Source organism: Megalobrama amblycephala, linkage group LG24 (assembly GCF_018812025.1).
Source record: "Megalobrama amblycephala isolate DHTTF-2021 linkage group LG24, ASM1881202v1, whole genome shotgun sequence".
Lineage (NCBI taxonomy): Eukaryota > Metazoa > Chordata > Actinopteri > Cypriniformes > Xenocyprididae > Megalobrama > Megalobrama amblycephala.
Genome location: NC_063067.1, coordinates 1,404,906 through 1,427,069, shown reverse-complemented (window position 1 = coordinate 1,427,069; position 22,164 = coordinate 1,404,906). Strand labels below are relative to the sequence as shown.

Below are 22,164 nucleotides of genomic sequence, written 5' to 3'. Positions count from 1 at the left end.
ATGCCCACACACACACACACACACACATATATGCACAAAAAACACACACCTGCACAAACACAAATGTACACAAACACACACACACACACACATATATGCACAAAAAACACACACCTGCACAAACACAAATGTACACAAACACACACACACACACACATATATATATACACACAAAAACACATATGCACAAATACACATACGCAAATACACACACATATATACGCAAAATACATGCACAAACACACACACATATGCACAAATACACATACGCAAATACACACACATATATATGCAAAACACACATATGCACAAACACACACATACACAAACACACATATATGCACAAATACACATATGCACAAATACACACACATATATACGCAAAACACATGCACAAACACACACACATATGCACAAATACACATACGCAAATACACACACATATATATGCAAAACACATATGCACAAACACACACATACACAAACACACATATATGCACAAATACACATATACACAAATACACACACATATATACGCAAAACACATGCACAAACACACACACACACACACACATATATATATATATATATATATATACACACACAAAAACACATATGCACAAATACACATACGCAAATACACACACATATATACACAAAACACATGCACAAACACACACACATATGCACAAATACACATACGCAAATACACACACATATATATATGCACAAACACACACATAACCAAACACACATATATGCACAAATACACATATACGCAAATACACACATATATATACGCAAAACACACATGCACAAAAACACATATACGCAAACACACACACACATATACACAAAAACACACATATGCCCAAACACACACACAAATGCACAAAAACATGTGCAAACATACACAAACTTATATATACACAAAAACACACAAATGCACAAAAACACACATATGCACAAACACACACACATATATATATACACAAAACACACATATGCACAAACACAGACACATATGCACAAACAAACACACATACGCACAAACAAACACACATACGCACAAACACACACACACAAATAAGGCACTTTTGAGTATGGAGAGTTTTAGGTTCGAGAGAAGCACAATTATAAAACAACCATACCTACTCAGGTCTGTTGATTTTTTTATAATATTAAAGTAGTTTCAGGAATATAACTCAAATATATTATGATAGCGGTTAGCTGTAGATTTAATGTCGCAATAAATTATGTTTTATTAGCTAAGTTCAGGAGGAGCCTGTTCAGATAATCCACCCAAATCAATGTGAGAGGAGGCTTATATAGAGCCGACTTTCCTCTGTTCCATGACAGTTTCTCCAGCATCCCTCCTACACCCCACCTCCTCACTTTCCATTATTCCTATCCCAGCCAGGGATAAGGGCCCTCTCCTCGGACAGCACGCCAAATACACATATTTTATACTATATCTGATTATATGTATGTGCAAACTCGTGAAGTATCAGTAAATGTTATCAAAGTCACTCGTTTGAATTCAGTACGCATGTATGCATGAACACAAAGGTCTTCCGACAGGCGTCTTCAACAGCCTCAAACAGCAGGAATCTGGACTGAATCTGTTTAGTGTTCATATGTTTTAATCATTGGCTGCATCCAAATTCACATACTTCCCTACTATATACTAGGCGAAAATCGGTATGTGACAAGAGTAGTGTGTGCAACTTTTCAATTTGGAAACGACAAGATTTTATTTCAATGGCTGGTCATCAACAGTGATCAGCTTTCGTGTAGACCAAAGCTGTCGATTACGGTGCTTTATAATGCAAATGATAATCCTAAAAATATCCTGACAGCAGCTTTCAGACAATCTGAACTGTGAGCGATTAAACTGCCACATTAATACAAAAGGATGTTTTTAGTCTCTAATGAGACACACATATTCTATTAAAATGTTCTAAAACCAGTGGTGGTATTTATATTTCTCCCTCTTTCCTATGGCACAAAAATAATCATCTCGCACTTTTCATCTTTTAATTCTGATGTTGGTCAGAGGCTATGAGCCTAAATGATGAGCCCAAATGTTTTTGTGTTTAAGAAGCACATGAAACACATCAAAGATCAGCGTTATTATCATTAGATGTGCAGCAATAAATGTGCTCATTCTTTGTCGCGTTTGACTGTGTTTGATTAATGAAGTGTCTGTGTAGAGCTTATTAAACTCCTCTGTGAAGTGTTAGTAAGTGAAAAGGAGTTAAGGACATATTAAACAAAGGTTGAGACAATTATTTGAGATATCCAGGTGAATATTACCTCATGTAACAAAAACATTTATGGTGCATTTTCATGTATGATGTACTTTGCGGGAACAAATGAAAGTGCAAAACGAAAAAATAAACCTGAGTATTTGCGATTTTTAATGTGTTGTCATTTTTGCATGTATACTGTAAATTTGGTGTAGAAATGATTTTCTCTCTAACAAGGACACTAAAGATGCCAGTTTGGGATTCAAACTGGCATCTGAGGCATAACGTCAGTCACTAGTGCTTGCCTCCAGTACACTCACCCCCACCCCACCCCACCACAAACCTCACTCCCATCCAGGTCATGGCCTCAAATGTAACCGGTCCTACTCTACCCACTACGAGGGGGATTTGAACCACCGTCTCTGGCACGGAAGGTGGACGCTCTAACAAGGACACGAAAGACCGCAGTCGCTAGTGCTTGCCTACATTACACTCACCCCCCCTAAACCTCACTCCCATCTGGGTCACAGCTCTAAATGTTACCCGTCCTACTTGACACACTCTGAGCGAGATTTGAACTGACATCTGAGGCATAGCATCAGTCGCTAGTGCTTCCCTTAGTTACACTCACCCACATTAAATCTCACTCCCATCTGGATCACGGCCCCAAATGTAACCGGTCCGTATCCTCAACCTGATCCGAGCGGGATTCGAATCACCGTCTCTGGCATCGGAGGCGGGTGCGCTAACAAGGACGCTAAAGACCGCAGTCTCTAGCATCAGTCGCTAGTGCTTGCCTCCAGTACACTCACCCACTGAACCTGAGCGGGATTCGAAACTGTCTCCGGCATGGGAGGCGGGCACACTAACAAGGAAGCCAGTCTCTAGGGCTTGCCTCCATTATATTCACCCCCCCTAAACCTCACTCCCATCAGGGTCACGGCCCCAAATGTAACCGGTCCTACTTGACCCGCTCCGAGCGGGATTCAAACCGGCATCTGAGGCATAACATCAGTCACTAGTGCTTGCTTCCATTACACTCACCCCCACCCCAACCCACCACAAATCTCACTCCCATACAGGTCATGGCCTCAAATGTCCTACTCGACCCACTACGAGGGGGATTTGAACCACCGTCTCTGGCATGGAAGGTGGACGCTCTAAGAAGGACACAAAAGACCGCAGTCTCTAGCATCAGTCGCTAGTGCTTGCCTACATTACACTCACCCCCCCTAAACCTCACTCCCATCTGGGTCACAGCTCTAAATGTTACCCGTCCTACTCGACACACTCTGAGCGAGATTTGAACTGACATCTGAGGCAAAGCATCAGTCGCTAGTGCTTTCCTTTAGTTACACTCACCCACATAAAATCTCACTCCCATCCGGATCACGGCCCCAAATGTATCCTCAACCTGATCCGAGCGGGATTCAAACCACCGTCTCTGGCATGGGGGGCGGGTGCGCTAACAAGGACGCTAAAGACCACAGTCTCTAGCATCAGTCGCTAGTGCTTGCCTCCAGTACACTCACCCACTGAACCTGAGCAGGATTCGAAACTGTCTCCAGCATGGGAGGCGGGCGCACTAACAAGGACACCAGTCTCTAGGGCTTGCCTCCATTACACTCACCCCCCCTAAACCTCACTCCCATCAGGGTCATGGCACCAAATGTAACCAGTCCTACTCGACCCGCCCCACGCAGGATTTGAACTGGCATCTGCGGCATAACATCAGTTACTAGTGCTTGCTTCCATTACACTCTCTCCCTAAAACTCACTCCCATCTGGGACATGCTGAAGTCCTACTCGACCCGCTCCAAGCGAGATTTGAACCGGCGTCTCCAGCATAGGAGGTGGGTGTGCTAACAAGAATGCTAAAGACTGCAATCTCTAGTGCAGGGGTGTCCAAACTTGGTCCTGGAGGGCCACTGTCCTGCAGAGTTTAGCTCCAACTTACCTCAACACACCTGCCTGAAAGTTTCTAGTATGCCTAATTAGACCTTGATTAGCTGGTTCAGGTGTGTTTAATTGGGGTTGGAGCTAAACTCTGCAGGACAGTGGCCCTCCTGGACCGAGTTTTACACCGATGACCAAGCATCAGTCGCATAGCACCCCCACCCCCCACCCCCCCCAAATCTCACTTCCATCCAGGTCACAGCCCCAAATGTGACCAGTCCTACTCAACCTACTCTGAGCGGGATTTGAATTGCTAAGACATGGGAGGCGGTGCGCTAACAAGGATTCTAAAGACTCCAGTCTCTAGCATCAGTGCGCCTCATGAGGCTAGGGGAGTGTACAGCTCGTACTAGCTTGCCTCTGTTACACCTGCATTAATTAGGCCACAGGCCTCCTTCATGGGTTAAATGAGGATTATCCTGACATAGGGCTGGAGATCGTAAACCTTCCACCGCCATACCAAAAAAACTCTTCAATGGGATTCAGGAAGGGAGAGTATGGTGGGAGGTATTGGAGGACCCGATTCTGCGTGATTGCAGAAAATTATCAGTAAATTATGGAGTGCAGCAAGGGACTGTGTTAGGTCCTCTGCTATTTTCAATATACATGCTGCCTCTTGGTAATATTATTAGAAAACATGGAATAAGTTTCTACTGTTATGCAGATGATACTCAGTTATATATTTCCATCATATTTACAACCAGGTGAAATCTCTAAGTTATCCAAAATGTTATGAACAGCAGCTAAGATAATTATTATCCATTTGCTTTCTGTCTCTATCTCGGGATGACTCCAACTCCTGCAAGGACTTCAGATGACTCAAACTCTGAATCAACACGCACCTCTGCCAAATTTTCTAATCATTATGATCACAACTTGTAATAATTCCTTTGTTTCTGCCTGAATTAATGCATGATGTTAGCTAACTGCATGATTTGTATTATCTTAGAACTGCATATTTTTGACATATGGACATTACTGTGACACAGTCACCTCTGATAACAGATTACTCTAAATTGCAATGTAAAATGTGCTTATAGTTGTGCAGAAAAGTGTAAACAGCATTAGGCTGCCCTCTGGTGGAAGCAGTGTAACTGCAGCGTACTGGACAGATTGTAAAAACAGTCATTCTCTCTGATGCAATCTTGCAGTTTATTTGTGACTCAAATATGAATATAAAAATGAATATCTACTTTCATGTTTTAAAAACAGAAATGTGAAACATCAAATTTTTTTTACCACTTTTACTGTCTATCAGACGGCATTAAGACCGCGCGGAAGAGTCTGAGGCGCGCGCCACATCCGCGATCGCTCACCTGCAGCGGGGTGTCGCGCGCTGAGGTGGAGGAAAGGGCTGCGCGCTCCCGTCTACGGCCATGCTGCCCGGTTACAGCGCGGCGCGCGCCTAAAAACCGCACACACCGCTCTCGTTTTAGGGCGGATCGGGTTTTTTTTAAACACAGTCTCAATGGAATTACGCGTTTGACCAGGATTTTCCTGTTTATCCAGGTTTTTGGGTTGCACCCAGATAATAACAGCTGGCGTCCGAGCTGAGTGACGCTGTCATTTATTTCCCAGCCGAATCGTCTGGAATATTTCCCATCATCTATTCCAATGGCCGCGAGCGGTTGAACGCGGAAAAAAACGCCGGGCGCAGCGCTGCTTTTGTGTTCATGTAAATGATGCTGTCTGCGCGCGCCGTGCGCCCGGTAAACGCGCAGCGGGGAGAGCGGCGTGTCCGCTCGGGCTGATGATAATAGCGGACTTTAACGATAAAAGCGGAGGATAAAAACGGAACCTTTGCGAAGTCGGTTAAAGGGAGGGGAAAAAACATGTCTCTCAGCAGGAGCATCGAGCTCGAGCACTTTGATGAACGGGACAAAGCGCACCGCTCCAAACGCGCGGCGGGTTCGGGCGGCTCGGGCTCCCAGCAGGGCTCCCGGGCGAGCAGTCTGGTACCGAGTCCCGCGCACAGCGCCAACTGCAGCTTCTACCGGACGCGCACGCTCCAGGCGCTCAGCTCCGAGAAGCGAGCCAAGAAGGTTCGGTTCTACCGGAACGGCGACCGGTATTTCAAGGGACTGGTGTACGCGGTGTCCAACGACCGCTTCAGGTCACTGGACGCGCTGCTGGCCGAACTGACCCGCGCGCTCACGGACAACCTGCACCTGCCGCAAGGTGTGCGCAACATCTACAGCGTAGACGGCACGAAGAAGATCGCGAGCCTGGAGGAGCTCGTGGAAGGTCAGACATTCATGGAAATATCAGTGTATAGGTCACGAAGGGTCAATCTGAGTTATTATGACCATATAAGGGCTGAAAGATTGCAGGTTCGAACCCCTTAATGGTCCATATAGGCTCAAGGTTCTTCATTTGTCACATATATAATAAAAACTTGTGTGTGTGTATATATATATATATATATATATATATATATATATATATATATATAGATATAGATATATATATATACTGTGTATATACGTATATATGTGTATATTATATATTTAATATATTAATTATATATATATATATATATATATATATATATATATATATATAATGTTCATTTGTCACATATATAATAACGTGTAGTTTTATATCTATAGATATATTTATATTAAATATTTGATATTTTTAATATAATTATATATACATTATATATAATATAACATATATAATGTATGTATAATTTATTAAAATATATTACATATATAATATGATATATATATGATATTTATTATATATACATTTAATATATTTTTAATATATTAATTATATATACACTATATATGCACATTATATATATATATATATATATATATATATATATATATATATATTTTTTTTGCACATTATAAATGATAAATTACATTTACACAATTAATGATATATATATATATGTATATATATATATATATATATATATATATATATATATATATATATATATATATATATATATACTGTAAAATAGATTTTTCTGTTTAATAATATTATATAATTATTTATTATTATTTTATGTATATTGTACAATATTGTAATATGTTTTAACATATCTTTCCTGCAAATTACTGTAAATTAACACATGCAAAACTGAAATGTTCAAATGCATTGATTGCAATAATGAGAATTGTCATGGAAATGATGTCACAGTTCATCTTAATGGCACTTAAACAGACACATTTTTTATGCAAAACCCAATATCGTATATATTTTTGTGAGAATTTTCTCATGAGCGCTTCTGTTAATCAGCTGAATGATTGAAGCTGAAGCAGTGAGTGAATGTAAGTGACTTCAGATCACTCAACGTCACAGTCGCTGTGCTTCAGTCTGATTGATCCGTCTTTAGAGAGAGTTGAGTTCATCCCAACACAGCCTCCATTACAGCCGCACACGATCAATACCATCAACCTTTACAGCTTGTGCTCACTTAACGGCGGTTAACGCAGGACATTTGCATGGGCTGCTGATGTCGTTAACTCTGATAGACGTGTGTTAGCGAGCTCATTCAAATCTGGTGTCGGTTCAGGACCAACAGCTTTATGTCTCTATTGTAGCAGTTGTTGGGCTTTTTAGAGATGTTTCTGTATTCAGTGCTGTCGTGGGTCACACTTTAGTGTAGGGTCCAATTCTCACTATTAACTACGACTTTTCCGTCAATAAATTCCTAGTTACTGTTTATTAATAGTTAGTAAGAATAATGGGGTAGGATTATGGGATGTAGAACATGGTCATGCATTAATATCTGCTTCATAAGTACTAATAATCAGTCAATATCCTAGTAATATTCTGCTAATAAGCAACTAGTTAATAGTGATAATTGAACCCTAAACTAAAGTGTGACCAGATGTTTCTCCTGTTGTAATCAGCATGTATCAGTATATCATGAATATTCATATATCGAAGGCTCCTCCCACTCCCAGAATTAAAGGAGTTTAACTGTGACATCTGGAGTCTTTGAGCTTGAGAAACTATATGTGAGCTTCAGCGCGTCTTTGAATCAGCAGAAACAGAGATTCAGCCGCTCGCTTTGGGTTATTTTTGGACTGATAATAAGACGCTGGTCGCATGAGGACTGTCAGTCTGTGGCGTGAGCTTGTGGATTATAGTATTAAAGTACAGACTTGGACAGATGTGCACATTCACACCTGGCACGTATTGATGCTGCTTTGACCCCTAGGGTCACGTTGCCATGGCGATCGGGGGCAGTTAGATAAGTGAATGAACCAGCAGGATCATCAGTCACTGCATCAGCAGTTTCACTTCCAGATACAATTAACAGGGAATGAACTCTGGCAGGTCAAAGTGGTGTGGAGAAGGTGGTCCAACTTTGCTTTGGTTACCATAGAAACCACACAGAACATCCTAGCAACCATAAAGCAATTTTCATTACAGCTCTCTATACCAGAAACTGGGGTTCATGAGATTGTGAAAATTTTTAATTAAACAAGTAATAAATTAATTAAATCATAATGGAGTGAAATTAATAATAATTCATTAGTATTATAAAATAAATCATAAAAATGTAAAGGTAAAAAAAAATATTTGAACAAAACAAAAATGTAAAATTAAAATATTTTTTTAAAACGGAGCATACAAATGTTAAATTAAAATAAAAAAAAATAAAAGATTTTTAAAAGAAATTATTTTATAATAAAACATGAAAATATGAGATTAAATAAACAATTTAAAAATAAAACTTAAATATATATAGTTTAAAACAAAACAAAAAAATGTAAAAATTTAAATAGTTTTTAAATAAAACAAAAATGTAAAATTAAAATAAATCATTTTAAATAAAATAAAATGTAAAATGAAAATAATTGTAAAACAAAACATTTTAAATTTAAAATAAATAATTTTACAATAAAACATAAAATGTAAGATTAAATAAACAATTTAAAAATAAAAAATAAAAATCTAAAATAAAAAATAGTTTAAAACAAAACAAATGTAAAATTTAATTAAAAAAAACAAAAAAGTAAAATTAAAATAACGTAATTTATAATAAGACAAAAATGTTAAATATAAGAAATAATTTAAAAAATAAAATAAATAATTTTAAATAAAACAAAATGTAAAAAAGTAAATATTTAAAACAAAACAAAAATGTAACATTAAAAGAAATTATTTTAAAATAAATATTTTACCTGAGTTATATGCATAACTCTCACTTTAAGAAATTATTTTAGCTGAGCTAATCTGTGATTTTCCTGCTGTAGGTGGGAGTTACGTGTGCGCCTCGAACGAGCCCTACAGGAAGGTGGACTACACCAAGAACGTCAACCCTAACTGGGGTTCACGGCTGGCGGGGGTGGGGCCAGGGGCGGGGCCGAGTGTGGGAGCGGCACCTGTGGGAGGAGCCGTGCGTCCGGGGCCTCCGCGCGCGGCGGGGGAATCGAGGGAGTCTAAAGACTTTATCAAACCCAAACTGGTGACGGTGATCCGGAGCGGCGTGAAGCCGCGGAAGGCCGTGAGGATTCTGCTGAATAAGAAGACGGCGCACTCGTTTGACCAGGTGCTCGCTGACATCACAGAGGCCATCAAACTGGACTCAGGTGTGGTGAAGAGACTCTACACGCTGGACGGCAAACAGGTACGAGCACAAATACACATCACAGATCATTTAATGGCAGCAGTGCATTTATTTTGCACAAACATAAAAGCTCGAACACTTTTGTAAATCAGTAAAGTGGGTTCGGTTAATTATTATATTCTGTCAAATCGATAAATCGCGATTAATCGCATCAAAAGTTTGTAAATATATATGTGTGTGTAAGTATGTATGTAAATATATATATATACACACACACACATACATATTTACAAACATTTATGTTCGATGCGATTAATCGATTTGACAGAACTATATATTATTTTTATTATATAAATATTATTTTGAATTCACTTTCATATTTTCCATTTCCATTTTAATTATAGTTTTTTTTTCATTTGTTGTAGTATTTTTTTATATTTCTATATAGCTTTAATTTATAAATTAAACATAAATTAACGATTATTAAAGCAATATTTTAATTTTTAAATTTTTAATCATATTTAATTCAATAATTCAATTTTAGTAATTTTAGTACTTGAACTTAAGCGCAACATTTCTAATTTTTGTTAAAGTTTTTTTGAAGTTTAAGTTTGTCATCTGATATCCGATTTTTAATCGTCATACATATGTGTTCAGTATAGGCGTGTAGTGTTTCTTTACAAAGTGACATCGCCATCTACTGGCCTGGCAGCAGAATACAGCGATTTTAGTCATTTGAATATTGTCATCTGTATGTGAAAAACACAAAGGAAAAACTTTTCCGTTTTTAGTACATCGTACCCTCATTCTCTGCACTCTCATTGGTCCCTGAAAGCGTCATCAAATCGGCCAAAATATTTAAAGGGACAGTTCACCCAGAAATTATCATTCTCTCTTACTCGCCTCATATTTAAAAATACTAAGTATTTTCCTCATTTTTTGATGGTTAATCGAACTTGTAGGGTAATTAACCAACACATATCCCCTCCAGAAATCACTTTTGGGTATTATTATTTCTTATATTTATTTTATCTTACCATTTATCTACTATTTCTATGTTTAATTCACATTCTAAGTAGATTCTATTTTGTATAGTATGCGATGAATAAAAACCTTGAATCTTGATATTTCAGTTCCTCACACAAAGCATCACATGACTGGTCATATCTGATGCACAATAACGACTCCATCTGCTTTCTGCTTCAGAACATAAGCGTATTTTACAGAAATGATGACAGCTGATTCACAGCTGATGGATGATAAATAATAAATGAGACTTTAAAAGGGAGACATTCTCTCATCATGTCCGGATGAGTGTGTCTGTCTCTCTAGAATCACTGTAATGTGGATTTTCCAGGACGTCCTGTCTGTCTCTCTGTTTCTGCACTGATACTCACAGCAAATTACACTGCTGTCTGATCGTGATGGGGTAATAGTGTGTGTGTGTGACTCCGCCTCCTCCTGGCACACCAGCGAGTCTGGCTGCGGGCTGGTTACTATGGTAACCTGCATTTCCCCCTGTTCACTTGAGTGAACTCCAATGAAGGGCTCAGCAGTACAGTGAGGTTCATCTGTATGCCGCGCGCCTCTCACTGCAGAGACCGAGGGGTTTTCCTTTAAACACTGAGCTAAATGTGACAAAACTACCGTCAGAAGTAAAATGAAGTGTATATTATTTTGATTATTTTGGATGTAGTATTTCAGATACAGTACATGGCAAATTTTCTAGAGGAAAAAAATCTCTCAACTAATGCTGTAAACTACACATGAGAGTCAGCTGGTGCTACTGTAATAATATTGAAGGTTAAATTAACTTATTTATATACAAACACTTGAAATACAATGATGTTTTTATTATAAATAAATAAAAAGTTTAGAATTACATAATCATATTTCTACTCCAATTTGTTGTTTTTTTAAATATAAACATTTAAATCGCGGCTGTCATAACCGATTTATTCAAACATGCATTAAATATTGAAGAACATTAAAAATTGTAATGAATATGTAATGGTGCATAGCTATGTTTATCTTTCTAGAGTTCACTTTTCTAGCTGACTAATGAGTTTATGGTCACTGAATGTGTTTTTCTGAGGTAAATGTGACGTTACGTGACATTGTTTACAAGCTGTTTTATTGAGTCTTTCCGAGGTTGAAGCACTGATTGAGTGATTACACGAGACATGATACGGATTTCAGTAAGTTGTACTGTATATTTTAACATACCTTCAGATGTTCATGCATGTTTATTTCGCTGTAACTGGTATTAAAGCGGAGGAGAGGATGATCACATGCTTCTCTTTAACTGAGGCGCTAAAGCAATCTGTCACACCACATTAAACAGCGCCAAACGGTATTTATTTTTTGAATCTCATAATAAGATGGACGTCATTTGAAATCTGAGACTTTGCTTCATATCGAAAGTAACAAAGCACAAAGATGATTGCGATTTATTGGATGGGAGGCGCTACATATTCTGCTCATTCATCAACTGAAAACAGACTAGACTAATCGATTCTTGGGATTTAAGAATCAATATCGGTTCGTAAAAATGAAAATCGATTAAAATCGAGAAATCAATATTTTTTACCCAGCCCTAATCAAAAGTGGTGAACCGGCGACAGGGTCATGGGCGGCCAAGGCTCATTGAAGGCTGGTCCATGTGGTCCGATCCAGCAGACGAGCTATTGTAGTTTAAACTGAATAACCAGTTATTCAAACTGAAAGTGAATCTCTCTCTCTGTAGTTGACGAGTCTGCAGGATTTTTTCGGTGATGATGACGTTTTCATCGCGTGCGGTTTGGAGAAGTTTCGTTACGCTCAGGACGACGCTGCCATTGGACACGCGGGCAAGGCCGCCGCGGCTGCGTTCGTTAACGGTGAGACGGATTTACAGCATATATGAGAGACAGACAGACTTCTTCGCTTCTATTTGACTGTCTGCTTCTGTTACTGTTTCTCAGAGTGCAAGAAATCAAGACCATCAGTCCCTCCGAAGACAGCAGGACCCAAAAGCCCTGGCGTCCCGCGCTCCAAATCACCCGTATCTGGTACAACACACACACACACACACACACACACACATTAAAGTCCACTGGTTATTCATGAGTTTTGATGGAAATTCTTCTCATGGTTTTTCAGCCAATGAGGCTCCGAGAAGCGAGTCTCCGCCGGTGAGGTCATCGAAGTCTTCGGGCAGCCCCGGGACTCAACGCAGCCGTAAAGTGAGTGTGTGACTGAAAACGTTCATGTGGCTGAACACGCTCCTCTAGATGTTTGTTTGACACCATCTCTCTTCCGCAGACGTCCGTTCATGAGGCGTCTCTGTCCCCGACACCTTCCAGAGACCTCAATGATGAAGAAGAGATCAGTCCGGAGGGTAAAACACACACACATCTCCGCCCAGAGTGGAATCTTATTCGTCCAAAATTCCACATAACTGCATATTAAACACCACGTGTGTTCTGATTGGCTATTGATGCTTTGTGATTTTTCGCACACTCTCTCTGCAGTGAACGGCAATGATGTTCAGTCGTCTGTCATCACGGAGAAGTACAAAGTGGGAAAAGTCATCGGAGATGGAAACTTTGCTGTTGTCCGAGAGTGTATGGAGAGGTACCTGACAAATATCTTGAAATACGACATCTGAACAATGTCTTGAGGTGTGGTAACCGTAGTATAAGTGGAATAATCACTTGCGCAGTGGCCGCATTACCACCTTGGGTGTGCATTATTTTTGAATAATTCAACAGATTGGAGTAAATTATTCCTTACTTAAAGGGATAGTTCACCCAATAATGAAAATTCTGTTGGTTCCGATAGCCTTGTGGGCAGCACCGACATATAGCACCATTACACTTCGGGCGACCCGAGTTCGAGTCTCGGCTTGTGGACCTTTCCCGATCCCGCCTGTTGAACGGAAAAGAAGATATTTTGAAGAATGTTGGCAATCAAAAAGTTGCTGGTGCCTACTGACTTCCATATGAAAAAAACAATACTATGGAAGTCATTGGAGACCAAAATCTGTTTGGTTACCAACATTCTTCAAAATATCTTTTTTGTCTTCAACAGAACAAAGAAACTAATGCAACACACACACACTATAGAAAACTGATTTATTTATTAGCTGGTGTAGATCTCATGTCATTTGTGTTTATGTCAGGTCTACAGGACAGGAGTATGCGCTGAAGATCATAGACAAGGCCAAATGCAGCGGAAAGGTACATTTTCATTGTGTTGTATCTTCTCGGACCACAAAACAGCACTTAAAGTTCTTAAATATTAAAATGTCTTAAGTCATTTTGTTTCTGAACTAAATGCATCCCGATTTAAGAATGTTTAGATGTTTCTATTGGAACACTACAAAAATACTGAGGAAGAACATCATTTTTCACTAGTTTCTGTTGAACTGACGCACAGATTACTGGCAAACATTTTTCATGTTCACTCAGTACACAACTGTGAAAATCCACAGCAGAGATTCTGATTGGTTGACTGGTCTTGACAGGAGCACCTGATAGCCAATGAGGTGGCGATACTGCGCAGGGTTCACCACCCCAGCATCATTATGCTAATTGAAGAGCTGGACACGCCCACTGAGCTGTATTTGGTCATGGAGCTGGTAAAGGTCAGTCAGCTGCACACAGGATATAGTACTTAATTCACACGGTAATTGTTTCTTATGTGGATGTCTGTAAAAAATGTAAACTTGCATGTCACCTCAGTGATAAAAAACACATGGGATTGGTGGAGGAGCAAGCGGTCAGTCACATGATTGCCGAAATTAATGCATATGTATACTACGGGCTGTTGATTGCTTGAATCTGATTGGCTGACAAACGTTCTAAGGTGCGATTATTATCAGGGAAACGGCTAAAGTAGTTCCAGGCATGTCCTGACCGCATTACATGTCCATATCACTTTGCCAAATGATTTCAGTTATTTCAAAGTTATTTTGGTTTATACCAAAACCCACAAAGACACTGACCGAGCAAATAAATATAGCAAACAATAAGATAAAAACAATGTTTTTTGCCACAAAATTACATTTTATCATGTACGGAAAGCACATACTCTCTTTCTCCTGCTCAAATGCCCAGTACGGACACACACTCGCACAGAAACGTGTTGTCAGCGCTGGCTCTGATGATTTTATCAGTAAAATAGTTTAGCTATATAAAAGCTATATGACATTTCTTACTAGCGAGATCATAATTTCGCTGTTCTTGAAGCAGATAAACTTACAGTTTCCCTATTAGTAGAGACACTGCTGCCGAACACTGTTGAGAGACGCACAGACTCGGGTAACTCTCTCTCTTTCTAATAACTGCTTTAATAATAACTGTATTAGTCTGCTATCAAGGCTCAAGCCCGTTACTAGCTCTGAAATGATGTTTTGAATTAGCAACGGAGGCATGGGATGAGATGTAAGAAATTAGTCCTACACACAAGAGCATTTTAAGGACAAAAACCTGAACAATCTGAACAATGTCTTGAGGTGTGATAACCATAGTATAAGTGGAATAATTGACGCCGCTTCGTGCAGTGGCCGCATTACCACCTTGGGTGTGCATTATTTTCGAATAATTCAACAGATTGGAGTCAATTATTCCTTACTTAAAGGGATAGTTCACCCAATAATGAAAATTCTGTTGGTTCCGATAGCCTCGTGGGCAGCACCGATATATAGCCTCGTTACACTTCGGGCGACCCGAGTTTGAATCTTGGCTTGAGGACCTTTCCCGATCCCGCCCCCCTCTTCCACTTCGCTTCGTGTCTGCTTACTAACCTATCATAATAAAAGCTAAAAATGCCAAAAATAAATCTTTAATCATTTACTTACACTCAAGTTATTCTAAACCTGTATGAAGCTCTGTTGAATAGAAAAGAAGATATTTTGAATAATGTTGGTAATCAAATAGTTGCCGGCCCCCATTGACTTCCATATGAAAAAAAAAAAAATACTATGGAAGTCAATGTCAAGTTACCAACATTCTTCAAAATATCTTCTTTTGTGTTCAACCAAACTTCATACAGGTTTAGAACAACTTGAGGGTGAGTAAATGATGACAGAATTTTCATTTTTTGGGTGAACTATCCCTTTGATGTTGTGTGTGGTTTTGGCAGGGCGGTGACCTGTTCGATGCCATCACTTCCTCCACAAAGTACACGGAGCGGGACGCCAGCGCCATGCTGTTCAACCTGACCGGCGCTCTGCGATACCTGCACCGCATGAACATCGTACACAGAGACATTAAACCTGAGAACCTGCTGGTACACAAACACACACACACACACACACACACACACACACACACACACACACACACACCTTACAGCTCGCACACGTACAGTGTTTGAACACATGTCTGTTTGTGCTGTAGGTGTGCGAGTATCCGGACGGGACCAAGTCTCTGAAGCTGGGCGATTTCGGTCTGGCTACGGTGGTGGAGGGGCCGCTGTACACCGTCTGCGGGACGCCCACTTACGTCGCCCCGGAGATCATTGCAGAGAGCGGGTAAAGCTACTTGATGCACGCATTTCTACACTGCAAATTGAAACATTGATCAAAACGAAGTGTTTATGCTTAAAGTGGACCTATAATGCCCCTTTCACAAGATGTAATATAAGTCTCTGGTGTCTCCAGAATGTGTCTGTGAAGTTTCAGCTCAAAAGCCCTACAGATAATTTATTATAGCTTGTCAAATTTGCCCCTATTTGGGTGTGAGCAAAAACACATCGTTTTTGTGTGTGTCCCTTTAAATGCAAATGAGCTGCTGCTCCCGCCCCCTTTCCAGAAGAGGGCGGAGCTTTAACAGCTCAACAACAACAAAGCTGGAGAATCTCACGCAGCCAAAATGACGAAAGTGTTCAGCCTTACATTGTTCAAACCGGAGTCGACACTGATGGAGAGACTCAGGAAGAAATTACAACTTTTAGACGTTTCTGAATGGTTAGTGGATAAATTGATGTAGTTGCTGTGGAGTTGATTCAACTCATCCACTAGCATGTGCCGTCATGTTCATCTTTTGTGTTGAATTGACCCTCGTTTGTGAAGCAGTCCGGCGTAAAATGACGGCATGACAACAACACTCGACTACAACAACTCTTCCTCTTCTCTAAAGCAGCCCAACATGGCCCCGCCCCCTTTGTTGCATGTTCTCAGGGGCGGGGTTTATGTGAATTTTAGGGTTAGTGATGTCACTAATGTCTGCCAGTGGGGTCAGAAAAACTTAAACTTGCATTTATAAAAAATGCTGCAACAAGAAGCGCATGTGTGTGTCTCAGGTACGGGCTGAAGGTGGACATCTGGGCGGCGGGTGTGATCACGTATATCCTGCTGTGCGGGTTTCCTCCGTTCCGCAGCGAGAGGAACCAGCAGGAGGAGCTGTTCGAGCAGATCTTACTGGGCCGACTGGAGTTTCCCTCCCCGTACTGGGACAACATCAGCGCCACTGCTAAGGTTCGCAATGAACAGCCACACGAACAGAGGATAATTCAACACTCACTTTTACTGCTGCAGGTCCTGCTCTTCAAACGAGTGCGGCGCGGGACGAGATACTGATGTCTGCCACATAAGACATAAAAAATCATGCTTTTGTAAATCATAATTATGACATTTTATCTCATAATCTCAATTCTGAAATGAAATATCATAAATCTCTATTTAGTATAATTAAGTATATTATATGTTATATATTATATATAAGTATAGTATATAATCATTGTATATTAAGTATAATTTCACATTTTTAAATTATAAATTAGTGTCATAATTTTGACTTTTTGTCAATTTTAATTTAGTATGTCATAATTTTAACATTTTGTCATAATTTTTATTTAGTTTATCATAATTTTGATTTTTTTTGTCAACGTCGTTTTTTGTCATAATTTTTATTTAATGTCATAATTTTGATTTTTTTCTTATAATTTCCACATTTTGTCATAATTTTTATTTAGTTTATCATAATTTCGATTTTTTTGTCATAATGTCGTTTTTTGTCATAATTTTTATTTAATGTCATAATTTCAATTTTTTTCTTATAATTTCCACATTTTGTCATAATTTTTATTTAGTTTATCATAATTTCGATTTTTTTGTCATAATTTTTATTTAATGTCATAATTTCGATTTTTTCGTATAATTTCCACATTTTGTCATAATTTTGATTTAGTATGTCATCATTTTAATTTACTTATCATTTTACATAATTTCGACTTTCATAATTTAGATTTTTTTTGTCAATTTTAATTACGTCATAATTAGGACAGTTAAAATGATTAATTTTCATGTCACAATTAATATTTGGCATAGCTTGATTTTCATACAGGCTTTCATAGATTTTCCACAGGTCTGAATTGAAATCGAATCAGATCATGAAATGTGTCAATGCCCAGCCTTAATAACTACCTGAGATATCTACTGAAGTAGTTTAGCTGCTGCTGAGCAGGTTGAGCAGGTGCCTCTTAATCGCAGACGGGATAAATGTGTCATTCTGGAGCTGATTGTCCGATTTGAGTTACATGAGGTCAGTCGAAGCAGCTGATTGGTTAAATGTCTTTTGCAGGATTTAATTGGTAAGATGCTACAAGTGAATGTTGGTGCTCGTTACACGGCTGATGAGGTGCTGGAACACTCGTGGGTGCAGGTGAAGACACACACACACACGTTTGTTTCACTAGTGAGGACGTTTGTCCCTGAACCAGACACACACACTGACCTGTTGTCATGAACTTGTGCTCGTGTGTAAGCAGGACGATGCTATGATGGACACCAACATGGCGTGTGAGATGGAAGACGGTGTTGAATCAGAAATGCGACACAACACGGCAGCAGAGGCTGAGGTGAAACACACACACACACACACACACTCTCTCACACACACAAACTACACACCATAATTACCTTCAGCTGACACATTGTGTCTCATTTCCTCTTTTACAGGTGGATCAACTGCATGGTAATGTCATGTCTAAAAAATATCACTGATTATAGCCTTAAAATATATTACTGTGGTATCAGATAATAACACTGAGTTACTTTAAATGTTATTGTAAGGTGCAAATTCCATAGTTTTACAATCACAGTAGTGTCTAAAAATTGGTACTTTTTGAAATGGTCTCCATGTATTAAATTAACAATAATAAAGGTATCAATATTATTAATACATTTTCTTTTATTAAGATTATAATTTTAACCAATTCAATCATGGTTTTTACTCTAGGGATTTCGGATTTTATGCATACAGAATATTCACATACTGTGCACAGGATTATATGTGTGTGTATATATATATATATATATATATATATATATATATATATATATATATATATATTGAGGGGTTGTTTACATGACACCATTTTCAACTTAAAACTGAAAATATTTATGCATTTTGGCCGTTCATTTACATGACAACGGCGTTTTGGGGGCCTGAAAATGCAAACTTTTGAAAACGGGTTTCAAAATTCAAACAATTGCGTTATCGTGTCCATGTAAAACTGCAAAATGTGAAAACGATGACGTTATGTGGATGCATGTTACGTGTTCAGTCTGTAGTGTTTCTTCATAAAGCGACATCGCCATCTACTGGCCTGGCAGCAGAATACAACGATTTAGACGTTTTCGCGGATCCGTGTGAACAGGGATCGTTTTGATAATGTTGTCGTCTGTACAAAGAAAAAACTTTTCCATTTTTTTGTACATTGTTGTGTAAACGTAGACAGATTAAGCAGGAAATTTCTGTAAATGTTCAACTGAACAACCGTGTGTTTGTGTGTGTAGATCACAGCTGGCAGTAGTCTGACGAATCTCTCTGGAGGCGCAGAAGACAAGAAACCCTGATCACCACCTCAAACCTCAACACCAACACCGAGACCAGACCAGACCAGACCACCTTCCATCCTGTTATTAGCTGTGTTTACCAAGTTAACCATCAACATTACTCAGTGCTCATAATTTAGTGTTAGTGATATGCTGAAACTTCTAGTATTAACAGGTGTAAAATTCCATAGACAGTCAGAACACTTTAGCAACTGCACAGCAACATGGCATCCACTGCAGTTTGTTTACATGCACTAATTTTCGTCAGTCCAAATGAATCCGATTTCACATTCTGAAAGTTCTGTTTATATACACCTTAAACATTTTCCTTTACATGCACGTTTATGTGTTCCAAACAAAACTTCAGCGTATACGCGGTTTCCAGGTGTCGCGTTCAGAACTGGACGATCCCACTGCGATTATGTTGCAGAGTATAATTTGTTGAAAGTCAAGTAAAATTGTCATTTTGCCTTGATGACAAAAGTAAAGTGAAAGCTTTTTTCTGCCACAGGATAAAAAAGATAAAAAAAGATTGTGACTTTTTATCTCACATTTCGGACTTTGTTTCTCACGATTGTGGGTTTAAATCTTGCAAATTTGGCTTTTTTCCCTCAGAATTCTAAATGCACAATTCAGACTTTTTCCTCAGAATTCTAAATTTTAAATATCACAATTCAGACTTTTTCCTCTGAATTCTAAATTTAAATATCACAATTCAGACTTTTTCCTCTGAATTCTAAATTTACATCACAATTCAGACTTTTTCCTCTGAATTCTAATTTTACATCACAATTCAGACTTGGAATTCTAAATTTAAATATCACAATTCAGACTTTTTCCTCAGAATTCTAAATTTACATCACAATTCAGACTTGGAATTCTAAATTTAAATATCACAATTCAGACTTTTTCCTCAGAATTCTAAATTTAAATATCACAATTCAGACTTTTTCCTCAGAATTCTAAATTTAAATATCACAATTCAGACTTTTTCCTCAGAATTCTAAATTTAAATATCACAATTCAGACTTTTTCCTCAGAATTCTAAATTTACATCTCACAATTCAGACTTTTTCCTCAGAATTCTAAATTTACATCTCACAATTCAGACTTTTTCCTCAGAATTCTAAATTTTAAATATCACAATTCAGACTTTTTCCTCAGAATTCTAAATTTAAATATCACATTTCAGACTTTTTCCTCAGAATTCTAAATTTACATCACAATTCAGACTTTTTCCTCAGAATTCTAAATTTACATCACAATTCAGACTTGGAATTCTAAATTTAAATATCACAATTCAGACTTTTTCCTCAGAATTCTAAATTTAAATCACAATTCAGACTTTTTCCTCAGAATTCTAAATTTACATCACAATTCAGACTTTTTCCTCAGAATTCTAAATTTACATCACAATTCAGACTTGGAATTCTAAATTTAAATATCACAATTCAGACTTTTTCCTCAGAATTCTAAATTTAAATCACAATTCAGACTTTTTCCTCAGAATTCTAAATTTAAATATCACAATTCAGACTTTTTCCTCAGAATTCTAAATTTAAATATCACAATTCAGACTTTTTCCTCAGAATTCTAAATTTAAATATCACAATTCAGACTTTTTCCTCAGAATTCTAAATTTAAATATCACAATTCAGACTTTTTCCTCTGAATTCTAAATTTTAAATATCACAATTCAGGCTTTTTCCTCAGAATTATAAATTTAAATATCACATTTCAGACTTTTTCCTCAGAATTCTAAATTTACATCACAATTCAGACTTTTTCCTCAGAATTCTAATTTTACATCACAATTCAGACTTTTTCCTCAGAATTCTAATTTTACATCACAATTCAGACTTGGAATTCTAAATTTAAATATCACAATTCAGACTTTTTCCTCAGAATTCTAAATTTACATCTCACAATTCAGACTTTTTCCTCAGAATTCTAAATTTAAATATCACAATTCAGACTTTTTCCTCAGAATTCTAAATTTACATCTCACAATTCAGACTTTTTCCTCAGAATTCTAAATTTACATCACAATTCAGACTTTTTCCTCAGAATTCTAAATTTACATCTCACAATTCACTTTTTCCTTTAGAATTCTAAATTTACGCACAAATCTGACTTTTTTTAATCAGAATTCTAAATATATATTCAAAAAAAAAAATTTTCTTCCGCCACAGAATAAAAAAAAAGGTAAATAACCTTTTCTCTCACAATTCAGATTTTTTTTCTCAAAAAGGAATGGCTTTAGTAAACACACTCGTCACAGCACTGCGCATGTGCGCCAGGTTGTTTCAATTGTGTTGCCAAATCCACTATTTTACACTGTTACCGCGGGTCAAATTTTTTTTTTTTTTCTGCGGGTTGAAGCGACACCCCCACCGTAGTTTTTGAACCCCCCCTGAACGCGATTGGGCTAGTTTTGACTGTGATTGGACAGGTTTTGAATAGCAATTGGGCTGTTTTTTTTATGCAAACCTGGCATCCTTGGAGATGATCAAGCGTTTACATGCTTAGTTTTTTCATATTGATCGGATTATTTCAACTCTACAACACCCCTTCCAATCAGACCGAAATTTTTAGAT

The 22,164-nt window shown here is 38.1% G+C and overlaps 1 protein-coding gene across 4 annotated transcripts; it reads left to right on the top strand.

The window, feature by feature from the left end:
* Nucleotides 1-5,533: 5,533 nt before the first annotated feature.
* LOC125260398 (serine/threonine-protein kinase DCLK2-like) lies at nucleotides 5,534-20,584 on the top strand. Of its 4 annotated transcripts, none has more exons than XM_048178729.1 (16): nucleotides 5,534-6,449; nucleotides 9,431-9,804; nucleotides 12,491-12,623; nucleotides 12,708-12,794; nucleotides 12,886-12,968; nucleotides 13,048-13,123; nucleotides 13,257-13,359; nucleotides 13,907-13,964; nucleotides 14,252-14,371; nucleotides 15,871-16,017; nucleotides 16,128-16,261; nucleotides 17,032-17,206; nucleotides 18,312-18,392; nucleotides 18,496-18,588; nucleotides 18,689-18,704; nucleotides 19,529-20,584. In XM_048178729.1, exons 1-16 carry the CDS (start codon nucleotides 6,038-6,040, stop codon nucleotides 19,543-19,545), a joined length of 2,109 nt encoding a protein of 702 aa, XP_048034686.1. In that variant the 5' UTR covers nucleotides 5,534-6,037; the 3' UTR covers nucleotides 19,546-20,584. The 4 variants fall into 4 exon arrangements, with proteins under 4 accessions (XP_048034686.1, XP_048034684.1, XP_048034687.1 ...); XM_048178730.1 differs by having other exon boundaries at nucleotides 5,535-6,449; nucleotides 18,499-18,588; XM_048178727.1 differs by lacking the exon at nucleotides 18,689-18,704.
* Nucleotides 20,585-22,164: the final 1,580 nt, after the last annotated feature.

Excerpts from the sequence above, each read along its gene's own strand:
- LOC125260398 (XM_048178727.1), top strand. The coding sequence starts at position 6,038 with ATGTCTCTCAGCAGGAGCATCGAGCTCGAGCACTTTGATGAACGGGAC. Across the intron at positions 12,624-12,707 it reads CGCGGCTGCGTTCGTTAACG|AGTGCAAGAAATCAAGACCA; the intron begins GTGAGACGGATT and ends ACTGTTTCTCAG. Across the intron at positions 18,393-18,495 it reads TGGAACACTCGTGGGTGCAG|CAGGACGATGCTATGATGGA; the intron begins GTGAAGACACAC and ends CTCGTGTGTAAG.